This window comes from Orbicella faveolata, unplaced genomic scaffold (genome assembly GCF_042242905.1).
Source record: "Orbicella faveolata isolate gen_17 unplaced genomic scaffold, um_ofav_v1 contig_24, whole genome shotgun sequence".
Taxonomy (NCBI): Eukaryota; Metazoa; Cnidaria; class Anthozoa; order Scleractinia; family Merulinidae; genus Orbicella; species Orbicella faveolata.
In genome coordinates, this window is record NW_028301552.1 from 3749141 (window position 1) to 3772007 (window position 22867).

Sequence of the window (22867 nt, forward strand, 5' to 3'; positions counted from 1 at the left end):
AGGCACAGCTAAAAATGGCCAATTGCGAGAAATGTTTACGGAACAATCAGGTAACAGACAACTCAGTGAGGGGTTGTATTCAAATTCCTCAGCTATCAGTAAAAGCACGCCATCTAAACAATGCTCTGCTATCAGCTAACCCCTACTGACTCTCAGGGCCAGGATGGGCGGGGGCGCTCCCAGAAAAATTGGCTGGGAGTGTGCGGCCCCGCTTCCCAAAACCCTTACCCAATTTATCACCAAAATCCGCGATTTTCGCTACCCCCGTTATGACCTGACCAACAATTTGATACCTTATTTATGGCCATTGCGGACTGGCACAGTTGCTCTAAACATAACTTATGAAGGGCTTTTGTTGATGGTCTTATCGATAATAAGGAAAAAGTAACTTCTTCTAAGAAACATACCCTATTTCTGACCAAAATAGCTAAAATCGATACCCTATTTTTGACCAAAAAGGGTGAAAAACCATACCCTTTGAGGCCGCATCCCCCCCCCCCCCCCCCCCCTCGGGCCATTAATGGACTCCTGTCACGATTGAGTTTTGGAACTGGAGTCTATGCAGTATATTAAAGTATGAGGTTCTACCGAGTTATATCGTTTCTATCGTTTCTCCGTAAATAAAGTACGACAGATAAACCAAATTCTGGGCCCAGAATATCATAGGTTTCTGTCCCTGTAAATTTAAGTGACTGTGTGACGCGTTACATCGACATTGCGTGATTCCTCTCAGAATATTACATAAGATTTTTCGGTCTGGTATCTATAAATAAATCAAGAATCGATGCAAGGACAGATTTGTATGAATTGGCGCTTTAAAGTATCGTAAAGTAGTTAAGAAATAAATTTCACTCCATAAATCGCAAAAAGAAATGAAATCAATTGAAAACTGTTCAAAGCCCCTATACAGCACTGTTTACGTCACATCAACGAAATCATTGCAAGCAAGCGCATGCTCTTAGACTAAATGCAAATTTTTTTATGCGTTCTAAACATTGTTGATTCAGTCAGCAAGAATCACATACAGTACTAGATTGGATAGTCCCTGTCTTTGATTTTACGACAAGTTTTCAAATGCAAGGATTGGTTGATTCCTGACTGTAACCTCCCTGGTGTGCGTCCGGCCGGATGTTGGGAAAGGCTGTTATATCAGTTTACTTCTGTGCTGTGATGGCCAGGAGCGGGACTGAATATTGATCATGTTCGATAAGAACGTGAAAATATCAGCTGTTATCTCATACACGGTCCAGACATAGAGCTTAGCTTTGCGCCCTGCCCGAAAATTCTAAGGTAAGCGCTAGTCTGACAACAAATGATTGCTGTTAAAGCAATGTTACCCCAGTGACTTACTGACTCGCCCATATGTCGGAACATTGGGTACACGGTTTGAATTATTATCAGGTGAATATCGGGGTGAATATTGAACGTACTGCAAGTTTTTCAATGTATAATACTTCAGTTATACTTGAACAATGTAACAGTAATATAATTCTTTCGGTGGCCAGCTTTTGTCCTCGCGATCGGTTGAACCTTTCGCGTGAAAGGCTGTATTTGAAATTTTCGCTCGGTGGAGATCCCAGTGACTCTAAATTTAACTCTCCATAGGTCGCTACGTGACAGTTTCACAGTATGCATGCAGCGTGTGTTGAAGTTTGCAACTGATCGGAAATTGCGGTTATCCTCTTTAGATCGCGTTTCTAAGCATAACCAGGATCCGATAAAATTTTATTTTCTCGGCGGCATTCATCCTAATTCAAGTAAATAACACTAGGGAATAATAACAATATAAATTACCGTAACGTGAGAAATTTTGTAAAATTTGCAGTAATCAGACATTGAAGAGTTTTAAAGCTTTGTGATCGTTTTCCCCGGTCTTCCACTTTGGAGTTTTGGCTTTTGTCCTTTAGAAGTTTAGCCTTTGTTACGGCAGTGATTTTGTGTTCATTTTTAATGGATTTATTCAATGATTCGCGAAAAGTAAATAGAATTTGACTGCATGCAATCTGCCTTTTTGTCCTTTAAAAAAGGAACGTGGTTCTTAATCCCTTCATAACAAGAGTTCGTTCAACGCTTTCAATTAGGTAGAGTGATCGTTTCCCGAAATTCAATCTCTGTCCGTTGCTAGAATCAACATTTCTCAGTCGCTTTCGGCTATGCCTGAATTAATTCATAGCGCATTGTTTAGAGTTAGCGTTGTGAATAATCACGGTTTTAATGATATTATACAATAGCTAATCTCAGTACATTTTCATTAAGAATTTCTCTGTTTTATTGTTAGCGAGAAGCCCCCCTATAAATTTCCCTTGTTTAAGGAAAAAACTTAAGCGCCCAACTTACGCGTTTTTTTGCCGTGGAGGTTGCGTGACACCGCTTCAATTTCCACGACTAAAGAAAAAATAAAAATATTTATATTCGTGTACAAACTTCGCGCAAAATTTTTTCACTTTTATTGGAAACGTTTAACAAAAATACATTTGTTCAAGTTTCGTTTTTCGACATTCACTTTTCCAATTAAAGCTGGAAGCGTGCATTTGTATCGAATTTGTAATCGAATGCGAGCCAACTGTAAACAGACTCCGTTGTGATCAAGTAAGACAATGGCTTATCTTTTCATCTCTTTGCCACTCAGCTAAGGAATTTTTTCCGCTGATGAATAGACGGTCTTACAGTGCTGTTTCTCTTTTTTCACCTTGGCTTTAGTGAACTGTTTTCCTCCCTCGTGTTTAGTGTGCCATTCCAGCAAAGTTCAAGTGGAGACAAAGATCTTCGTTCAAGAATTATCCTTTTATTGACAGTCTTTCCTGTTCCTACCAATAGGGAGCTTTCAAGAAGTAATAGCTTTTATAAAAAAATGTCACTTTAAATTAAAGTCTGCGTTCTACTTTAAACATGTATCTATTTCTCGTTTCTACGTATTTCGACAGGAACCCGATCAGGAGGAACATTGCATATATTTGAGGTTTTTCAGATTGTCAGTCACAATGGCTCCCGAAGTAAAATCCAGAAACGCGAAGACAAGAAGGCTCTCTGGGCAAGCCTTACGCCTGAGGAAAAAACGCTGGCCACTAACCGGGTTAAAAGCGGACAAAAAATATGTGGGTGAGTCATTTTAGAAAATATATTATTTCACTTCTATCATGGAACAATTTGCCGCGCTGCTTCCGTTTTTTCCTTAAAAAAACATCCTGTGTATTTTTTCACCTTGGAAGGTCTGGCAATTATACGATGATATTAGCTATTTTACGTGGCAGCGGGTTAGAATGGCACAGAACAAGATCATGCTTGGCAAATTGTTTGGTTAGACAAATCTTCTGTCAACACTAAAAGCTTTACAATTCAAGTAAAAATAGTTGACAAATTTTGTTCGAAGTGGACAAATCGCCAGAATAAAGTTGCTCCAAGTAAACTACGCACGAAATCGAATAGAAAAGCAAAGAAGTATTTTTCTTGTCACCGAGTCATTTGTCAGACGTTCCGTAAAAGCCTCTCCTTTAAGGCACAACAATATCAAATCTATTGCCAGTGATAATGAAACTATTACCAAAACAATTAGCGCTACAAAAAAAAGAGAGAGAGAAACAAGGAGAATTAACCCCATCAACCAGCTTAGCAGTGATCTGGCAGTTTGGATGCCCTAAAATTGTTCTCAGGTCAAAACGGGAACGCTTGCTAAAGAGGTTCCACATACCTCCAAAAAACCGAAAGAATCCTTTAATATCCATTCGCATATGTTGTACTACACATGTTGTCGTACATTTTTGCAGCTCAAATGTCTGATAACGCATAGAAAAGATCAGAATTTTCAGATGAACGATACTCACGACTACTCAGATTATTACTGAGAGATTTAGATGAGGCCAAAGATGACCTATCAGTTCCTCTCTGCGTTTAGCAGTGACGTATGGCAATTGATGGTATTAAGTACAGCTAGTCAGGCATGCCGTTTGTATCTCGTCTTAAATATGGTAGCGTTTACTAGTCTCACTAAAAACGGATTTAATATGGCTCTGTATGAAATCCATCACGTTATCTATATGGTCCGTTAGAATAAACGCTTTAGTTGGAGAAACTGAAGTCCGTTGGCACGAAAGCCGGCTTGAAACGCTGTTTTCCTAATAAATTTCCACTCTGTTTTATTTTTGTGGGACGAAGACCCTGTTCCAAAATAATTTGTACTTTTCGTTTTACGTTTTTCAGTTAGAATTTCATTTTGTCTGTTAAATTTCAGATTTTTTTGGTAGGCAGCGGAAAATCTCTTGATATCTATAGCAACACCCTTGTAAAAATTCGTACGATTCTAATCAATGGCTCGTTAGAAATAGTACCTTTCAGTGGAAAGTCACTATAAAATTCCCAGTAAAACCTTTTTCATTACACGCTGGGCATTTATTGGGTTGTCGTAACACTCCAATGAAAAACGTGAAACAAAACAAAGCTGGCTTCCGTGTTATCATCTCTCGCATAAGCTTGCTGGCATAAAAATGTTTTTCCATACAACAGACTTTTATTTTCCGGTAGAAATAATAAACATCTGGAATAAACCGTGATTTATCGACTCGTGTTTTACCCTTCACTTAACCTGCCCCAGGCGTTCGGTTCCCTTGGAAAGGGGTGACCCTCAACTTCCCTGCGACAGAACAAAGTACTCTAAGCATGTTTTCCGGCTTTTCAAACCGTTGCGCGCGCTGGAAGTAGTGCCTTCAAACCATACAAAGAGTGCGAGGATACACAAATTCACCATGCAATGATTGATATGCTAAGTACAAATGACGACGGCGACCCCGAGGCCAACGCCTAGTAAAAAATGAATTTGTATTTTATCTTCAAATTTCGCAGTTGCCTAGATCTGTTCAGTGTACCTGTTAGTCTTAGACCGTGACTTGCTCAAGCTAAATATATAACGCCAGCGTTCAATTCCAAATGAAAATATGAAAAATTAGCTGCCGTCGTTCGCGTTCTCCGAAATACGTAGAACCTAGTCATTTCACGGTGTTGTTGTGCAGAGGACGGCAAAAAAATGTACAAAAATTTATTTATTTTTTACAGCCATTGTATTGTTCATTAAATCTTCTGCTCGTTGCCGTTGCCGTCGTGATTTTTGCTTAAGGTCCCTAGTGATTGAAAGTACTTGCTTCATTTCAAGAAGTCCGCTTTGTGCACTAAACAAGTCCAGACATGTTAATGAGAGAGAGAAAAACAAACGGCCGCCTGGAAACTGGAGACGAGGCGGAAATTACAATTGTTTTTTGTTTTTCTCCCTCTTCGATCGATGAACAGGGGTTCTCACTGTGCAACAATGATGAACAAACATTTTTACGTCTTAATGACATACTACAAATTATAACTTCATCAAATTAAATTGTGACGTAACCCTCTAATTACATAATGTTTTCGAAAGAATACTTGTCCTGTTTCCATCGAACGGCCTCTGATATTTTTATTACAACAGCCATTTTCTGCTAGAATTTCCTTCATTCCTCGAAAATACTGAAGTCTATAATCGAGTCTTCTACGGCGTAGTTATGTAAAATGTCGTCAAAAGTTTTTCCTTATGAGGCGAATGAAGTCTCGAGTGATGCTTCTCCACCAGTTAATAATTATGAAGGTAAGTTAGAAGTGTTTCGTTTAGTACAATTGGTGATTTAATTTTGTTTCGGTTAATCCGAGTCTTGTCAACGGGAGATATGTTTCTTGTTTTGTTTTATTTGAAATCAGTTTCCCTTTTGTCAAGGTTTTAATTTGATGAGACTTAACGAAAAAGAATTGATTTGCATCTGGTGCGCTTTACACCAGATACCATTGGCTTTTCGAGTTTGTTGATCCGACCTGAGAATAAAGAAAAATTTCGAACAGTTGCGGCAACTTTCCCTAGAGGAGTAAACGCAACAAAATCATTCGGTTGTTAACAAGAAAATTCCCTTGTTCTCCTAAAAGTGAAAAGCCAACTTTGCATTTAAAAAGCAGCTGTTTCGTATGGGAATCTTGCGTGTCTCAGACAGAGAAAACAGGAAATCACCAAGGTGTAGTCGGTGTTGCAGTTCAGGTAGTTTACCAGTCAAGCGAATAATACTCAGACCACTCCCCCTGGGTGGGAACGGTATGCTACCGTCCAGCATTTGACCATTCTCGTTCCCAATGCTACTCGTTCCACTAAAAGAAACGGAGGGGAACGTCATTTTACCTCATACGCCAGGGTGGAGAGAGACACTGTGAGAGGAAAGTGTCTTGCCGAGAACCCCAAAGCCAGTGAACAATTGTTGTCATGGCTCCTTTACTTTAATTTTAGACACATCAAGGTCATTGGAAATAAAAACCTTTCGCTAGCATCTTTCTCTTATTTGTTTTCTTTCTTTCAATCTCTTTCATTCATTTTTCCATCTCTCTTTTTTTCTTCCTGTCTTTATTTTTTCTTTCTTTCTTTTTAGTAACATATACGCACCGTGTCACGTCGATATTAGTATGACACGCGATTTTGTGTTATGTATACTTCTAAAAGTTAATTTGTAAATATTTAAAAAATATATTTAAGATAGTACGCGCGCTCTGGTTGATAGGTGTGTTTAGGTTAGAGTATGTAAACACGCTTGTGACAAGAAATGTTTTATAAAAACAATAGAGGACTTCTTCCCGTGTTTACATAGTCTAAATAAATAAATAGATCAATTACGATATTTAGAGAGGAAGCCACAGCAGCCTTTTGCTGGTTTTCATGTGGGTCCAATAGCCTGTCGAATTGGAATTCAGAGATGTTGGTTTTTGTGGAGGGAGGAAAACCGGAGAACCCGGAGGAAAAACCTAGGAGCAAACAAGGCGACTGAGAACCAACGACAAACTCAGCCCAAATATAGCACCGGGCCGTAATCGAACTGGTGGGAGGCGAGCGCTCTCACCGCTGTGCCATCCGTGTTCCCCAATCTAAATACTTATAGTTTATGTAAATCCCCGACTGCCTCTCGGATTTGCATAATTATCTCGAATCCTACCAAGCCCCTCGTGTTTGGACAAGTAAGCATGGAAAAGTCCTGTATTGTTTAAAATACAGGTATACTTTGGAGGATATTACACGAGTTATGAATATTATTTTCGAGTGCTAAAATATTGTTTCTAACAAGAGAAAATAAAATTCATATCTTCAAGCGACGGTGTGATTTTCTTTTTGTTACATAGATCAACTCACTGTTTGCACAAGCAACCGTGAAAAAGCGAGCAAAGACACCATCAGTATCCTCATTAGTAAGGGATACGGAAAATACACCACCCTAGCTAGTGTCGGATGTAAATTCGTTTGAATTTTTTACGAGTGGTGTATTTTCCAGTAAAACATCCGTGCCTATATAATAAATGTTGTTTACATTTTTCAAAGCAATACTCTGCCGTTACCAAGGCAATTTGTTGTAAATGAGTTTGTTTACCGAAAAGTTGAATGCAAGTTCAGATTTTGTTTTTCTTTATGAATCCGATATATTTTCTTAGCTTTGTTCTCTCCAGGCCCGTCCCAAAACGGCAGTAAATGTAGATAACCACATATACTTTGCACTGGGAACGTAGACTTTGTCAGCACGTAACAATAATTATTTATATCTTTGTATAATTTGCTGTGATTCGAAAGCCCGTTTGAAACTTTTCCGTTGTCTGGTTTTGTTTTATCCAGTCTCGTTTTTCAGCGGCAATAAACTCCTCCTTTATAGGACTTTGCGTTAAGACGTCAATTAGTGTGGTTAATATTCTAACCTATTCAATTCTATTTTAAGTTCTTCGTCCTTGGGACTTCGTTTGTTTGTTTGTTTTATTTTTGCCATATATAGATACACATAAAAATGGACTTTGATTATGATTTATTCTTTACAAATTCAGATCACCTGAAAAAAAAAACTACACAAAGCCTTTTACTCGAAGGAAAAATCAAATTTTGAGAAACCTAGTTTGATATTTTAACTCACTCGGCTTTCGCCATATTCTTTGCATTCGATATTTTTTTATCACAGACTGCGCGTGACAAAAAGATGGACATTCACACGTGGGAAAACCCGCTCTTTGTGAAAAATAAACCAATCACAGCGCTTTTACAACGATAACTGTCAATCACCTTTTGTTTTTAGCATCCTATGTTGACCTTGACTTGCAAATATTGAAAATTATAGACCGAAAAGGAAAAACAACGCCGCTCGTGATAAAGAAAAAAATCCCCGCTTTGAATCGTGTGACAGACTTCGGCTTGCAGATTGTCCAGTACGAGAACGGTCAGGAACTGGGTTTGTAAGAAATAGGACGAATTTTTTCCAGAGAAGTTGCCGAGACCGCGTAGCGTGGTGGTGAAAACATGCTAAAATAGATGTGCAGTGACAATGGGTTTTCCTTGAATTGATGTTCACAATCTTGGTGAATGAATCTTCAGGAGTCAGTTGAAGGGTAAATATTTTCGTATCTATAATGGTTTTTCTATCAGAGGATATCTTTTTTCGAGAATATAACTTACATGGGTGTTTTAAACCGGCGGTTTGGTTTTTGGCTCGGGCTCAATTCAATGTAAACTTCAAATTTTAACCGCTTGTTTGTGAGGAGAAATTTGAAAATATGGACTATGTTGCGGATAGTTTCTTCTAAAAAAAGTTGTTAAAATGAGTGCTTTTATCCGGCTGTGGGAGAAAGCAGTGCTTTACAGCACAACAAGTCAAAAATACATAATTTCATACAGACTAATTTTAATGGGTACAATAGCAATATTGAAAACAACATGCATCTGAACAAGAAAATTATGTGGGACCATTTTAGTGTGAGTCTTTGTGAGTGTTTTTCCCTTCAACTTAAAGTGATTTTGTTCCGCTACCTTTTCGCTGAAATCTCGAAGAAAATCAGAGAAATACTTACATTTTGTAGTGTCATGAACGATTTTACTCGGTTGTGTCATCCGCTCACCTGATTATAAGCATTACTACTTGCCCCCATTTGATACTTGAAACATAACCACATGACTGTCATCTTGTCGTTTTAATTAATGTCTGGGTTAAAGAAATCTTGAATTCTAGGTCGTTGAGGCGCTTGACTGCACAAAACATTGCGTGCAAGAGCCACTATATTTTCATGAATTTTAAAACTGCTGGAGGCACGGTACATTTTGTCGCAAAAAACATTTTTTAATACATGTTTGTACAGCATACTTTCTCCGTCGTATTGATTACAAATCACATGAAACACATGTTCTTTTATAGTTTTTTTTCCCTGTATAGTCACCGGCGCGAGGTTGCAACGCTCGGCAATTTCCACACGGCTTGTCGTATTTTATTTTGTGCTGGTACCTGCAGATGTTAATTCAAAGACGCCTTGTTAATTCCGCGAAAATCCAAGCATGCTTAGCTTTTTGGCGTTTGATTTGGACCGTTTTACTACAATGCTGTGCATGTTGTTTAGAATGACTTGTCCTATTTTGTCTATTTTCAACAAGACATCTTGTTGTAATCCCAGCAACAGAATGAAGATTTAACCATAAGATAGCGAAATAATTAGATAACACAGCAGTTTAAAACAGTAATTGAATATATGGCCCGTAGGTTTGCGAATGAGGAAGACCCGCGCAAGCTTAATTCAAAAACTTGAGCATGAAGTAACTCATAGAAACACTTAGTATTTAAATCAAGAGAGTTTGAAAGGAATGCAAATATCTCTCTAATGACCATAGCCTTATCCACCATAATTTATTATATAAAAATCGTATAATGTCATGAACTAAAGGTTTGCGATTTAATTTTATTTTTTCATAGCTACTTTGTTGTCATCGGATGCCGTTTCAAACATGCATCCCACAAGCAGCAAATCCGAAGACCGAGAGTCAATTTTACTTAACGACGAAGAAGGAATGGTGGAACTGAACTTGGAAGATCCATGGGTGCGAAGGGAGGATTTTAAGCCCAAGAGGCGTGGTCGTGCTTTTGGTGAGTGTGAAAGAGATTACTTAAATTCAACTCGATATTTAGCTAAATATTCATTCAGAGTTCTTTTTATTTTAGGGTCATATTTTAACCGAGCGGGTAGTGTAGCTAGTCAGGATATATATACTCCTGATTCGTTAAACTACGTTTAGAAATGACGAGTCGATCTTTCTGCTCCTTGTTAATCAACCTGTTACATTGTTGTGAAACATTTCAAAAGAATGTGTTCTGTTGCATAGCAACTCCTGCCTTTCTTTCAAAGCGCATGCTCTTAGAAGATTCATGTTTAAATTTTAACTTGTATAGATTCATCCTCTCAAAGGTTTTTTAGAAACTATTTACAATGATTATTACATTATCGATACAAAGACTAAAGCAGACATTTTTACTAGAAATCGTTGTTTAATTTTTAACTACAACTGTAACAAGTTCACCCTAATGAAACTTCACGATCATTTGAATAGCTTTCAAAGTACTTTTTAATCATTGAATTGCTTTGATGAAAAAGTAGTGAATTATCAATTTGAAGCCGTTTGATTGATAAGCTAATCGTCCTGTTAAATTGGGAAAGCTCACGTTTTCGGTCGTGTTAGACCCCGGAGAGGGGGTACTTCCAGAAAAGTTGGGTGGGGGTGTGCGGCCCACTTCCCAAAATCCTTACTCTATTTATGACCGAAATCTGCGTTTTTTTGCTACCCTATTTACGACCTGTCCAAAAATTTAATAGCCTTTTTATGACCGTTGCAGCTGACACAGTTGCCCAAACAGTTTATATGAAAGGCTTTTGTTGACGGTTTTATTGATAAAGATGAAAAGGTAGCTTCTTCTAAGAAACATACCCAATTCAAGACTAGAGTGCTAAAACCATGCCCCATTTATAACCAAAATGGCCAAAATCGAGACCCTATTTATGACCAAAACGGCTGAAAAGCCTTACCTTTTGGGACCGCACATACCTATGTAGCCCATATAAGGTAGCACCTCCCCCCCCCCCCCCCTCCGGGTGTTAGACCGACGTAAGACCCAACGAATGGGCCCGTCCGCTGGAAGCTACAAAACAATACCTTTGAAGTAAATTTCAATAACTGAGCCTAGAAACTGTATTTGTTCTGTTCACAGATGTCCAGAGACACTCTCCTGAGCTGGCTGAAGACTCGCTCTCTCCTCATCAAAGACTTCTTGACGAGAACAAAGAGCTCTTTGCTCAAGATGATCCTCCAGTCGAGTTTAAGAGCTACAAAAGACGTTTCTACATCTTGTTGTTATTTTCTGTGATTGGTTTCAGCCAGTACTGCGCATGGAACACGTATGGGCCCATCGCCACTACAGCTAAACTGGTTTTCGATTGGACAAACACGGAAATTGCCTTCTTAGCTAGCATGGACCCAATAACATATTTATGCACCATGCTCTTTTTCTCCTGGATGATGGATGAGAAAGGTATTGGTTGAAAAACAAATAGGGCATAATGTACTGTAGTTCTGAGTTACTGTCATTAACTGTCGTAATGCCTTTCTCTGGCTTCTCTGCCGAGAAGGAGTACGGCGGGAACCTGTGATGGACTAGCCCCCTCCCCCCTCCCCCTTATCCTTATCATTAGCCTTAAAGAGTTGCTTGCTAATATGGGCGAAATTTAAGGATACTCTCAAGTCTAACGGAACAAAACACGTAGTTCCTTTGACGTCTCGCCGAACGTACAGGTTATGTGTTCAAAACTTCAAAAGGTTGATAAACATTCGCCTAAATTGAAGTTTTCTATGAAGGCATTCACTTTTTCGTGCTTAATATGTGCTCTAAACCTATATTTTGCTCAAAAGTTACTCAGAAAGACAAATTTGCTCGAGGTTACTAGAACCGCAAAAAGTTGCTCCAAACGCCAAAAGTTGCTCAAAAGTTGGCGAGGACAATCGGGACATGCCTACTTGCGTTTCTATTACTGAAAAACCGCATATTTTGGAGGCGTCTTGACGAATGTTGTTGACAAGGACTTCTCTTTTGATTGACAGGTCTAAGACGGAGCGTACTTATTTCCTGTGCATTCATGTTCGTTGGAACTGGACTCAGATGTGTTACGTCACATCCGTCATACGTCATATGGTAAGGTTGATTGAATGTCACCGTTCAATGATTCCGCGAAAAAAAAAACGTTCAGATATTTATGTTTTAACGGTATTTCTTCAATTTGCTGTAGGAAAGTAAAAGCTGTTTACCAGGTTAGGTTTTTGGGCGATAAACTGCTTTCGTCTGCATGTTTTCAGTTTCCATTTCTCTTGTATCAATACTAAAATATTTTCTTCTTCCACCGTGTTAATAATTATATTATCTTTTCAATACAGTCCTCCTTTGTTTTTAACTTCCCTTTCTTTTGAAAATTGATGTCTATACAAATAATTGCTGTTTTCTCCATAATTTTACGTTTTACCCTTCTTTCACTTCGAAAATCTTGGATGCCATTGATCGTTCTGTATCTTATCTTCACGGCGCAGGACCATGGGAGCCGGTCAACTGTTGAATGGTTTAGCGGGACCAGTCACTCAAGCTGCGCCCACACTCCTGTCGTCGACTTGGTTCCCATCTGAACAGCGGACTACTTCAACTGCCGTGGCTGCTCTTTGCGGGTCAATGGGTGTGGCCATGTCATTTGTTGTTGGTCCGTTAGTTGTCAAGGATATCAAGTATGAACTGGAAAGAATGATACCTGATAGAGGAAACGTGTCTGGAAACTTAAGGTGAGCGCTTTTTAATGTGTAGTCTCCACGTGACATTTGTAGGCTTTACTGACAGCCCTCTATCACGAAAGCCATTCTCTGAATGTCTTCGCTACTCACTATCTATTATGTTGTAGATAGTGCGTAGCCTAATAGTATGCACTTGCTCACAAACTGGTGGCCGCTTCTTTGCGTTTTCGAAGTGTCTGTGAGGAGGATCGTGATTAAGATGTAGTTTGAACGAAAAGTAGATTATTAGATTATTTCTATGGTTGACAGTTATCACGCGATAGAATTCTCGAGCTCATAATCTAATTGTTGAATAGTCATTAACCGAAAAAGTATATCCAAGGGAAAACGTCGAGTTCAAATTAACGGGGAGTTCGAGATAACTGAGTAACGAGGTTCTACTGTAAATTCCAACTGAACTGAAATTTAAGTCTTTTTTTCTCTCTCACGTCGTTGTTTCTGTGTTCCAGGCATGCGCGTCCAGTTTATTAGCTGTTTCAATAGCAATTTCTCATTGGAGTTAGAATTATTTTACATCTTAAATATTCCTGTTTTACTTCTCTTTTTGTAGTGATACACTAGACTTGTACCTCGATGGGAATACTTTGTATTCAGGTGAGCTACGTACAAATGCCTTTTTTTGCCAAACGCGAATATATCTGTGACGTCACATATTATCATTGAACAAAAAGCACTCACGACTATCATTTAAATGTGTAATCTGATTGGCTACACAGGGGTCAACTAACGAGCGATAATTTTTATTGGCTTCACCTGACATCGCCCGGTAACTTTCACCCGATAGAAATCTCGAGCTCACCGTCCAACTGTTCAACACGACGTGTTTGCCTTCTTGTTTGTTTGTTTGTTTGTTTATGTGTTGTTTGCTTTTGTTGAACATGCATCTGACAGACATGACATCAGTACATGTTTTCAGATATATATTTTTCACTCAATCAAAAAAATTGCTTTTGACTCTAACGTCGTGTGATAACTTAACTCGTATTTATTAATTACACTTTTCTCTGCGATAAATACATCAACTAAATTACAAAACAACAACAACCGCAATGAAGATGGAGATGGCGGGAGATGACTGACATTTCAGGCTAAAATGGAGACATCCAAAAACGCCTAAGCTCCATACTTGGGTTACTCCTGTTATTATGTTATTATTTCTATTTCATAATATTAATCTGCTTGTTTTCTATTTTCCAGACTCCATCTATAGAGACGCTAACTACTACTGGCCATTAGACGAAATAAACATCACAATAAAAAATGTCCAGGCCGTCAAGAAGGATAGAAAGGACACTGACAACATTCCGCCGTCGCGTACTTCCGGTGACTACTGGGAAGCGCAGGTCAATAAGGCAGTTAAAGACTTGAAAACAAAGCAGGAAGGTCGTTTATTCAATAACTGTGTCGTGTCACAAGGTGTTGTCAATCAAAGTTTACAAACAGATGGCAGAGGAGCTTGGGTAAATTTTGGCAGTTTTATTAACACGTGTGTGAGTAACCCATCTCTATGTCCGAATGGTCTCACTGTGGCGTTGTGGATTAAGTACCAAATACTCGACGATAACGGGCTGCAGTATTTCATGGGAACCAGCGGAAACAAGGATGGTTTAAGAGGATTTCTGATATATCAAGATTTCCCTTACGACAGAGAAGACCATTTAGCTATCAAAGTAGAAAACGGTTCGGTGTTGTGGAAACGGAGCTTTGCCGTACCACGTAACAACTGGACACACGTGACGTTCACGTGGGATGAACGTGACGGTCTTGAAATCTACGCCAATGGAACCTACGTGGGAGGGGACCCCAAGGGGAAAACCACTCAACCTAAAGACAATTATCATACGACGTTTACTCTGGGAAGGCCAAATAATGAATTTGTCTTTTCAAAAGCCGCTTACGATGAAATAGCGGTATGGGAAAGAAAACTTCATCCAAGAGAAATTGAAGCAGTTTTTCAACGCACTGCGAAAATTGGACTAAGTCCTGATCTAGAAAAAGGTAAGATTAAACACCTAACCGCAGTACTGTGCATTTTTACTCGTATGAGCTGTTAAACACTGAACCCAAGAAATAGATAAATTACTTGCATCTCAGAATTGCTCTTCAGCTGGACATGGGAAAACAGCAGTAAATTCCGCATATAAAGAAGAACAATTCACCGTCGCGGTTCTGTGTTCTAAAAAGGCCGGACGTGGTGTTTTCACGTTGTTTTCCTCGGCCGGGTTCTTCAAAGCCTGATAAGCTAACTCAGGATTAGCGACAGGTTTGATATCAGGGTTGTAACTTTTCGGTGAGGTTTTCTGTTTATATTGTTTGTCCTTCAGTTTTGAATTTGAGTAATCTCAAACTGCGCAAAACATAAGCCGTGAGAAACATTTTTATAGAAGAGAAATGCATACCTCGGTTAACCTTTAATCCTGGCCTTAGCGTATAGCGCATGCGCAGAGCCATTAAACTGCTCGTTAAGATCTTTCAGTTTCTCGACGTCTTCGTTGGCATTGCAGATGTGATAAAGAATTTGTTCATACTTAGCGTGCGTATATCGAGTTATGGATGCACGCGGGAAGTTTGGAGAGCACGAAAGAAGCGTAAGAGTTGCTCGAGGCGATAGCCGAGAGCAACTGTAGCTTCTTGAGTGCTTCCAAACTTCCCAAGTCCATCCATAACTCGATATACGCACAGCTAAAAGCATGAACCAATTCTTTTATAACATGGCGACAACAGCTCGCGCGCCAAAACATGTTTTATTCGTGATTGACTACAAAGTCACAATGCACGGTGAAGGAAAACAAAGATCATTAGGATCCTGCCGCCACAATCAGTGGAGCAACGGTCGAACGAAAACGCTTAACCTGGTTTCTAAAATTGTCAATGAAAAATTCGCTTCTTCAAATTAATTATAACGAAAATGTAGCAAACAAAGTCACAAATACTCAATGAAATTGTAGACAAACAAAGTCAAAATACTCAAGTTTAAGTAAACATCTTAACTTAGCAAAAGTCAAAGGCTCGAAGTATAGGGTTTGGATTGTTCAGAATAATCTTCACATTGCCGAAACTTAAACAAAAGGAACTTGCACTAAACTCGACGTAAATTTGCAGCTGAAATGAAACTGCCACGTTATTTTATTGAGCACGGCCGTGCGTACATAAAGATTTTTACCATGATGGCGCAATAGGAATTAGATAGAACCAGCGCGCGCGCTATGCTATAATTTGGTAATTTTACGATAACTGCAGAAATTCTCGCGCGCTCATTGGCTAATTGTTATTGTCAATAAGCGGACAGACACATGAATTTATAATTTTTGCGATGCGTCAACAAACGAGAGCGGACAATTTGACAATTTGTTATCGTAAAACACAAATTGATGTCAGTTTTTAATGCTTCTGTCCTGTTATTGACAATGAATTTCGTCATCACATTGTCGAAGTAGTCTGCAGATCTGACGAAATTCATCATCAATAACAGGACAGACGCATGAAAAACTGACGTCAATTTGTTATTTCGAGTCTAATCGGTAGAGTTTGTCGCGGCGGAGTTTTTGCACGAAAATCCCAGAGTGTTCTGAACATCATGAGAACTTCATGCTGCTCAAAAACCTTTGATAGAAACCTGGACCTTATGGTCAGTCACTCATTTGTTGGGTTGTTATTAAACAAAATAAACTACATTAGTGTTAAGCCTCCTCCCACGGCTCCCGGTCGGAATGCCAAAACCGCCCGAGAGGCGGCGGTAATATTCGTGGGCTACAGAACTGTCGATTGTGTTCATTTGTTGATTTTTGTTTTTTCTTTTCTGTTTTCAGCAAAAGCAAGACTGATCAAGGAAGGCAAAAGCGAAATTATGGCTTTATTATATGTCGGTATGTAAGCCTCAAAATACGCCATAATCCCGATTGTTTATAATTTTTTTGTTGTGTTTCTCGCCAGTCTCTTTCGAAAGAGGAGTCAGTGGGTTAAATACTGTACAAGAGTGCGTCTGTTGTTTGTTATTTACTCACTTATTTTTTTTTTTTTTTTTTTTTCATTTTTGTTGTAGAATTTGCTGTGGTGACGTTCCTTTTCGTTCTAGTCTTGATATATTTTCCAGACAAGCCTCCGTTGCCGCCGAGTAAATCGGCCAAGAGAAAGAGAGATGATTTCTTTGCTGGCGCCAAACAAATACTGAAGTAAGGAAAACAAAACGAGCTTATTACAAATATTTATCATCGTCTCTATCTTCAGAAGAAACACTTTCTTGATTTTGTCAAACTTTTCCTATACTTGTTCGTTGATAGCTGTAAGTCTGCATACGAGCTGGCTTGCGATCAGGCATTTTTTTTTTTCATTCTTGTCTTCTCAGATCGCAGGTTACATACGAGCTAAGTGGCCCACCAGGTCGGCATTTATCTTAGGTTTGACCAGCGTGAAGTGACAAGGAGTATTTCTACTCCCCGCTGGATGAGATGCTGGTCCATTGCAGGGTACCCCCCCGCATTAAATTCGCCGGTACCAATTAATAAACCTCGGCGGATATAGGCACTGTGAGAGTAAATTGTTGCCCAAGAACACAACATTATGTCCCCGGCCAGGGCTTGAACCCGGACCGCTCGATCTGGAGACAAGCGCACTAACCATGAGGCCACCGCGCCTCCACAGATCTTTTAATGTCAGTTTTGAGAGTTTGCTTTCCATCAACACGATATCACTTAGTGGATAATTTTCTTTATCCTCGCCACCTGTTAGCTTGATAAAGTATAGGTATTTTGTTACGTGAAATTAGTTTTTGATCAGTCTTGAGAATTAAAGGTTTAACGTCTTTCGTGTCAGTCTCATGTTCGTATCAATCAGTCCTTCGGCGATGATTTAGGCGAGAAAGTGATTGACATTTCAGGCTTCGTGCAATGAGATTTTCTTGTCTTTTTATTATTATTAGTTTAGTACGTTATTACAAAGCGCCTGTATGCAATAGGCTCTCTCCCCGAGGCTCTCTCACTGTTTAGCTCGCTGAAGTGATTTCCTTAGGTAAATCCTAACTTTTGCGGTGAATATTTGTTCACAGGAATAAGCAGTTCTGGACTCTTGCGCTGGTTTACGGAGTCACAACTGGTATGTTCTGCCAATACATATTGCATAGTAATTTTTACGTACCCTGTGTGCCCTTCAAATCTCATAACATTTACAACCTCGCATGCTACACAAGCCATTGTTTTGAGAGCATATTTTCCTATATCTTTAATACTTTAAATAAAGCTCGACTGTAGATCAAAGACGGGTTGAGGCGCAATAGGGACTTTGTCGACTTTGACAGCCTCAGGACAGCTGAATTGTGAGAAAGACATAGCTGCAATTTGACCCTTCTAATCAAAGCAAAGGTGTTATTGTTGTCTTCTCCGATCTTCGCCAATGAGATGAAAACTGCGAACCAATCTCGAACTTCACAGCGATCAAACGAAAAAATCTAACACCACTTCTGATTTTCGTTAATTCGAAGTACAATACAATACCCAAATGGGTTTTTCAGAATTAATTTACATCGAGTAAAAAGGAAAAATGTCTAATTACATTCATATTAAAAACACGTGATGGATGGCTTATAAAACATTAAAATTAAATAAGCCTATTAAATTATCGCCACAACCGACTTAAATCTACATACATCTTACTCGACACCTTTCACGTCTCGCACTCTTCTCGAAATGCGAGACTGAGCGCGAGTTCTTAGTTGCAACAGAAAGATTATTCCAAGTGAGTTTGAAAGGAAAATGTACAATTGGTGATATGTTTTCCCACGCATTCAGTCAATTATGTGTTTTCCCGCGCATTCAGTCGGTCACATATTTTCCTGTGTATTCAGTACATGTTTTTCTACGCTTTTTATCAGTTCTTAAGTCAATAAATAAATTAACTGATACAGGATAAACTGTTGATCTAATCCTTGTCTCTAGGTGTATACAGTGGTTGGGGCGCCTCCTTAGCAGTTAATCTAGAGACATTTTCCATCGGACAGGTAGGTGCAGTAGTTTTTAAGGCTTATACTAAACTATATTCAAATTTGAAAACTGTTACGAAAGGAAAACGCTCCAAAACTGTATGCATCAAACTCTGAAATGATCAACTTCAACATCGAGATGGTAAATTTAATACGTTTGAGGACCTGAAAACGCGCCCTAAATATTTCACGCTCCCTCACAGCACCAATAATATATTTTTTATAATTAGTTGACTCGAAATTATATATTATATTATTTTAATAATTCAGTCGATTCTTTTCTTTCAGAGTGAGGCTGGCCTGATCGGGTTTTATGCGACATTAGCCGGTATTGGAGCTGGTTTGATTCTGGCGAGGTGCGCTGACCTGTTTGGCGGGAAAATGAAGGCTCTTCTGCTCGTGTTGTTCTTCGGAGCCTCGGGCTGTTTCTTGTGGTTCTCACTTCTCTGTTTAAGGATGATAGAGTATGACGACGGTAAGTTAAACTCAACACGAATAGATGAGCTTGGGAACTGGTGCCTTGTAGATCGACAGGGGCCTGGGCATTTCAGGCACAACAGGGAGGTATCCATAGCAACCCTATCCAGCCTAAATAGGTTCTTGATCTTAAGGGGCCGGAATGGACGATGCTTCAACATAAGGGCCCTCATCACTAACCCACGTTTCCTGAGTTTCCTGAGTTACCTTGTCGAATAATGAAAATTGTTTAATTTTGAATTAATAAATCTAACATGCGACGCGGCACTATTCTCGTCAGTGGATCTTGTTAAAAGTAGTTCTTGTCTAAACGTTACCTGCAAAGCTGTATTTTAGTAAAACGGAGGGTTCCAGTTCGAATGGATATTGTATGATACGTGTAAATTCTCCCTCCCCCCTTCCCCCACCTTTCAAACGGACAATCTGTCATCAATAGCTTGACTTCGTTGCTTCTTGCCTTCCAATTTACCCATCATGCATCGATACTGAGAGACAGAGCCAAGAGGAGAACGAAGACCCAACTCACGCTTGCAGTATTTACTCTAACCCATCGTTCGCAGACAACCCTGGCAGATGTAGGCAAGATCACAATTGAGTTGCGGCTTCGCTGTCTAAAAAAACTCCATTCTCAATTGACGTGTACTTCGCATTTCAGATGCCCTGTACAAGTCTAGTATTTTAGGCGGATTTTTCGTCAGTGGAACGATTCCTCTATTCTACGAGCTCACAGTTGAGTCCACATACCCAGTGGCTGAGGGCGTCACAACAGGAGCCTTGACACTCATAAACAATTCCTTCACTGTCATCTTCTTGTTTGTCTTGATGATACCAGGAGTCGGTAAGAGCAGTTTTGATTTGATGTTCTCAAACTCATTAATAATTCATCAAGTTAAAACAAAGAAAGGAGGCTTCGATACCCGGTCTTAATTAGCATTAATTAGCATTTACTTCTCCGTTTACTCCTTAGTTTTTGTTTCGATTAAGAAGGTATATCAAACAGTCGAGACACTGTTTCATCGACTGTCCAAACACTTCGAATTTGGTCAAAAATACTCCACTTCGCGTCGTATTTTCAAGTCTGTCTTTCGTGTTTGATATATTACATAACCCAGTGACTGTCGAGAGTATTTTATGGGTTTGTGGTTCTTCGTGTGATGTGTAACTAGTATGTTGTCTTTTCGTTCAGACAGTAGTATATAAATCAAAACGAGGGAGTTTAAGAAACCACGACGGTGCATTTCTTTGCCGTTTTCTGCAAAAAAACAATGCGAAACGACCAAATTCTTCGTTGTCTGGGGAACGTGGACCACGACGGCTTATTTTTCAAATTTCTATTTTCTATATCTCCTCCCCCCACAGGCACTGAATGGATGAACTGGTGTATGTTTGGAGCATGCGCGGGCTGCATTCCAATTCTGATGGGCTTCCATGAAAACTACCGCAGGCTCAACATTGACAAAGAAAGTTCGTCAAAAGAAGACGAGACATCAGGAGAAGTCGACAAAAACCTGAACAGACTCAAGTCTCCTATTGGTTCAATTCTTTCTTTTACGCACGTAGACGAGCTCGTTCACAAGCTAAAAAAGGCCAGGGAATCTAACATTTAACTTGTATTTATATTAGTTAAAAATGGACCAGTATTTATGTACAAAATGGGGTACAAGTTACCCACTTAAGGTGATCTGTATCAAGTTTGGGTGGGGTCAATACTTAATTATTATAGATAGGATAATATCATTTTAAAACATTTAGGTCAAAATGCATTTAATCATTTACAGAGTGGCATGGCAATACGTAAACATCTAGGACTACTAGGAATGTTAATATTTTGACTTAAAGGAGTTCTGCATATTGTGTATTACCTCGATACTGTATTAAATGAAGAAAATTGTCTCTAAATTACGGAATAAAAGTATATAAATTCGTACTAATTGATAAAAATTTAAAAGGAAGCAGGGAAACTCGAGCTCTGTTTTTTCATCGTGTAATCCATCGCAGGTTAATGATAGGAAAATCAATTTAATGATTTCCAGAATTTCTATCATTTATTGAGCATTGTTCTACAAATCAAGTATTTGTTGATTTCTGATATTGGTATCTACCTGGTGCGCTTTATATGATAGTTATTTTACAAATTATATCACTAAAAGACGCGCTGTCTGGTTCGAATTTCCAGGGGTAATACATGGGGGAATTGATATTTTTATTTTCAATTGATAAAATATTTTGAGTTACAGTAGTGGAATTTTTTAACATAATACGTAAAAAAGACAACATAAAAGAATTTTAACAGAGGTTTAGCCATTGTGGAACTTTTTAATCTTGGCGTGTAAGGTGCAGGCTTTATTCATAATTTTAATGCAGAGTTTTCAGATATACTAGGAACGTGAAAATGTTCTATTTATATCTCCTCAGTAGAGAAAAACGTTAAAAAGTGTAAATAGAGAAAAGTACTTGAATAAAGAATAGAGAATTTTAACCTGTCGACACTGAAGGACTTTTTAAATCAAACGACTTTTAAAGTAAAACGTAGAAACCCGGACTGAACCTGCTGAGCTAAAGGTTGGCAAAGTCTGATTTACGAGCCAAGTGGCCCATCAGGCCGGCGCTTATATTATTTCTGGTTTCACTAGCATGAAGCAACTAGGAGTGTTTCTACTCCTCCCTGGATGGGATGTTAGTCCATCGCAGGGTTACCCCCAGCATGACATTTGCCGGTACCCATTTATACACCTGGGTGGAGAGAGGCACTTTGAGAGTAAAGTGTCTTACCCAAGAACACAATACAATGTCACCGGCTAGGACTCGATCCCGGACCGCTCGCTCCGGAGACGGGTGCACTAACCATGACGCCACCGTACCTCCACATACTAAGCTGTGCTTTGCCAAAAAATTGTGAGAAGCCAAAACACTCTGAAAGGATTCAAGACTCGAGCGACGAAAAGCCATTCATTGTATTGCCTTACCTTTTTTCACGCTGTAATGATGTTTTTCAACATTACATTGTAGGAAGTTAACGAATTGCCGTGCTATCTATAGTCAGCATGTAGCATAAATATTTGATTAGGTTTTCGAAGGGAATCAATAATTTGTAAAATATGATGGCTCATGGAGCAATGCAACTTAACAAATACGTAACAATAACTTTGATCCTGCGCTTCCCCTCAAGATAGCAAAAATCCCTTTTAATTCTGTAACGTTGTAAAGGCATGCTGAACTCTGATATGAATTCTTTTGATTTAATTACTAAGTATAAACGTAAACATTCTTTGGCCGTGTACACTGGCACATCCCTTGTTTCAACCATTTATATTTTAAAACCACAAGTGCGCGAAAGTTAAACATGATTACTTTTCGCTCTTCGACTTTTCCTAGGGGTCTCATTTCGCAAAGGCGGTCGAAATCCGCTACAAAGAGATGGACCCTAGCCTGGTCCAATTGAACACTTGCACGCGACAGTACTGCACTGGTGTGTGCAAGCAAACTATTTACTAGGGACCCGTCCACACTACGCGGCAGGAATTTGAAAACGGAGATTTTACTCTGAAAACGCATCAAATGTTTTCCGTCCACACTACGCCGGAGGAATTTGAAAACGGAGGTTTCACTCCGAAAACGCATCGAATGTTTTCTGTCCACACTAGACCGGAGGAATTTGAAAACGCAACAATCAGCGGTCATTTTGGATTGGTATTTGAGGAAAAATCCATGATTATCGCGAATGTTTTCCGTCCACATGGAAACGACAAGCT

General features: G+C 39.2%; 1 protein-coding gene across 2 annotated transcripts; it reads left to right on the forward strand.

Moving 5' to 3' along the window:
* Positions 1-966: 966 nt before the first annotated feature.
* LOC110042465 (solute carrier family 49 member 4-like) lies at positions 967-21600 on the forward strand. Of its 2 annotated transcripts, XM_089291573.1 has the most exons (15): positions 967-1290; positions 2925-3099; positions 9759-9929; positions 11046-11366; positions 11933-12023; positions 12413-12655; positions 13215-13258; positions 13862-14662; positions 16474-16530; positions 16707-16836; positions 17709-17755; positions 18595-18656; positions 18927-19113; positions 19771-19953; positions 20475-21600. In XM_089291573.1, the coding sequence occupies exons 2-15, from the start codon at positions 2982-2984 to the stop codon at positions 20720-20722; spliced, it is 2703 nt and encodes a 900-aa protein (XP_089147699.1). In that variant the 5' UTR covers positions 967-1290; positions 2925-2981; the 3' UTR covers positions 20723-21600. The 2 variants fall into 2 exon arrangements, with proteins under 2 accessions (XP_089147699.1, XP_089147700.1); XM_089291574.1 differs by lacking the exons at positions 967-1290; positions 2925-3099 and adding an exon at positions 7433-8409.
* The last annotated feature ends 1267 nt before the right edge of the window (positions 21601-22867 follow it).

What these genes read in the sequence shown, in the direction of transcription:
- LOC110042465 (XM_089291573.1), top strand. Translation starts at nt 2,982, where the DNA reads ATGGCTCCCGAAGTAAAATCCAGAAACGCGAAGACAAGAAGGCTCTCT. An exon ending in AAGTCCTGATCTAGAAAAAG is followed by an intron (nt 14,663 to 16,473) that starts GTAAGATTAAAC and finishes TTCTGTTTTCAG; the next exon opens with CAAAAGCAAGACTGATCAAG. An exon ending in GGTTTACGGAGTCACAACTG is followed by an intron (nt 17,756 to 18,594) that starts GTATGTTCTGCC and finishes CCTTGTCTCTAG; the next exon opens with GTGTATACAGTGGTTGGGGC.